This window comes from Austrofundulus limnaeus, unplaced genomic scaffold (genome assembly GCF_001266775.1).
Source record: "Austrofundulus limnaeus strain Quisiro unplaced genomic scaffold, Austrofundulus_limnaeus-1.0 Scaffold1508, whole genome shotgun sequence".
Taxonomy (NCBI): Eukaryota; Metazoa; Chordata; class Actinopteri; order Cyprinodontiformes; family Rivulidae; genus Austrofundulus; species Austrofundulus limnaeus.
The window spans coordinates 3,765-5,856 of record NW_013953910.1 but is presented as its reverse complement, the minus strand read 5'-3'; the positions used below and the strand labels follow the sequence as shown (position 1 = coordinate 5,856).

Sequence of the window (2,092 nt, the reverse complement as noted above, 5' to 3'; positions counted from 1 at the left end):
CTTGAGCTGAAATGACTCAGTGTTTTTGAATCACTTGTGATGAAATGACTCAATGTTTTGAATCATTTGTGCTGAAATGACTCAGTGTTTTGAATCACTTGTGCTGAAATGACTCAGTGTTTTGAATCATTTGTGCTGAAATGACTCAGTGTTTTGAATCACTTGAGCTGAAATAACTCAGTGTTTTGAATCACTTGTGCTGAAATGACTCAATGTTTTGAATCATTTGTGCTGAAATGACTCAGTGTTTTGAATCATTTGTGCTGAAATGACTCAATGTTTTGAATCATTTGTGCTGAAATGACTCAATGTTTTGAATCATTTGTGCTGAAATGACTCGTTGTTTTGAATCATTTGTGCTGAAATGACTCAATGTTTTGAATCATTTGTGCTGAAATGACTCGTTGTTTTGAATCATTTGTGCTGAAATGACTCAGTGTTTTGAATCATTTCAACTGAATCAATATGAATCATTTGTGCTGAAATGACTCAGTGTTTTGAATCATTTCAACTGAATCAATATGAATCATTTGTGCTGAAATGACTCGTTGTTTTGAAATTTTTGATACATTTCAGTGTAGCTCCATCTTCTGGTCAAACATTAATATTACAGCTGCATAAAGGACCAGCTGTGTTGTGAACCAGAGTCTCTGTTCTGTATAATAAGACTTCTTCACACATCTTGAACATTTTGACTGTTTTCTTTTAAAAACAATAATAAAATATTACAGTACAATGTGGCAGTGCCATCATAAAACACTGTCTGTAATAAAGATGGCTGCTGCTCTGTGTTTATATCCACATGAAGAATATTGTTGATTATTCTTGTTGGGTTTAACTAAGTACAGAATTAAAATAAAACAATAATCTGTATTGTAATGATTTGTATTTAAGTCGATCATAGCAGTAACTGCAGCCCTCGAAACCTGCTTCATTTGCTGAAAMCAGTGTGAAGCAGGAGGTGTGGAGGGTAACATCACTAAAGATGTCCAAGAGGATGAATTAAMGAAAATTCAACTGGAAGCCTCTCTATACAAACTGTAATGCTAACAAATAGATCATATATGTAGCTAACATGAGTAAAATATTCAGAATAAAACTTTAGAAGTCAACATAAGTTATATAAAATGTTAAGGGCATTAACTCAGGTGAAGTACAACGTGTGGTTAGAGACAAAAACAAGTGGAGACAGCTGATTATGTCCCAGAAACCACAACAGGACAAATTTATTAGTAAAACATGAGAGGGTGAAATAATATCCCTAATGAGAAATTAACTGGTTTTAACGATGAGGTACATTTTAACACCACTTACTAAAGATTTAGGTGAACACATGTAAGCTTGTATTTATTAAATTAAAATGAGCCTGTGTGGATTAGAGAAACCCTACAGTGAAGTTATAGATGCACATCTAACTCTTGTTTTTTAAACATCACTAAAGTTGGATGTTGTATAATCACTACATCCTAAAGAAGCACAAAGCCTTAATGCCAAACATGAGTGGAGATAAACTTCTGACTAATGAAGCACGGCAGGTTTAAAACCAGATCCACTAATAAAACTGAAATAATTAAAGTCATGTATTTATTTACCTGTAAGCAGGCTGAACTGTAGTCTGCAGCAGCTGCAGCACTCCTTCATAAGGAAACATGTCCTCATACTCCATCAGCAGACCATCAGCTCCCAGCTGGGACAGCAGCTCCACCAGCTGAGGAGAGGAGGACAGCACAGTCAGACAGGTAAACAACAGGTAAACAACAGGTAAACACTGAGCTGCAGGTAAACAACAGGTAAACAACAGGTAAACAACAGGTAAACAACAGGTAAACACCAGGTAAACAACAGGTAAACAACAGGTAAACAACAGGTAAACAATGAGCTGCAGGTAAACAACAGGTAAACAACAGGTAAACAATGAGCTGCAGGTAAACACTTTACTGCAGGTAAACAACAGGTAAACAACAGGTAAACAACAGGTAAACAACAGGTAAAGACTGAGCTGCAGGTAAACAACAGGTAAACAACAGGTAAACAATGAGCTGCAGGTAAACACTTTACTGCAGGTAAACAACAGGTAAACACTGAGCTGCAG

The 2,092-nt window shown here is 35.9% G+C and overlaps 1 protein-coding gene across 1 annotated transcript in view; it reads right to left on the bottom strand.

Moving 5' to 3' along the window:
- hexd (hexosaminidase d) overlaps nt 1–1,708 on the bottom strand; it is a gene marked incomplete at both ends in the record, with an annotated part of 11,110 nt that extends 9,402 nt beyond the window's left edge. The window contains 1 exon segment of the mRNA XM_014032672.1: nt 1,593–1,708. Coding sequence (XP_013888126.1) covers nt 1,593–1,708 — 116 coding nt within the window.
- Nucleotides 1,709–2,092: the final 384 nt, after the last annotated feature.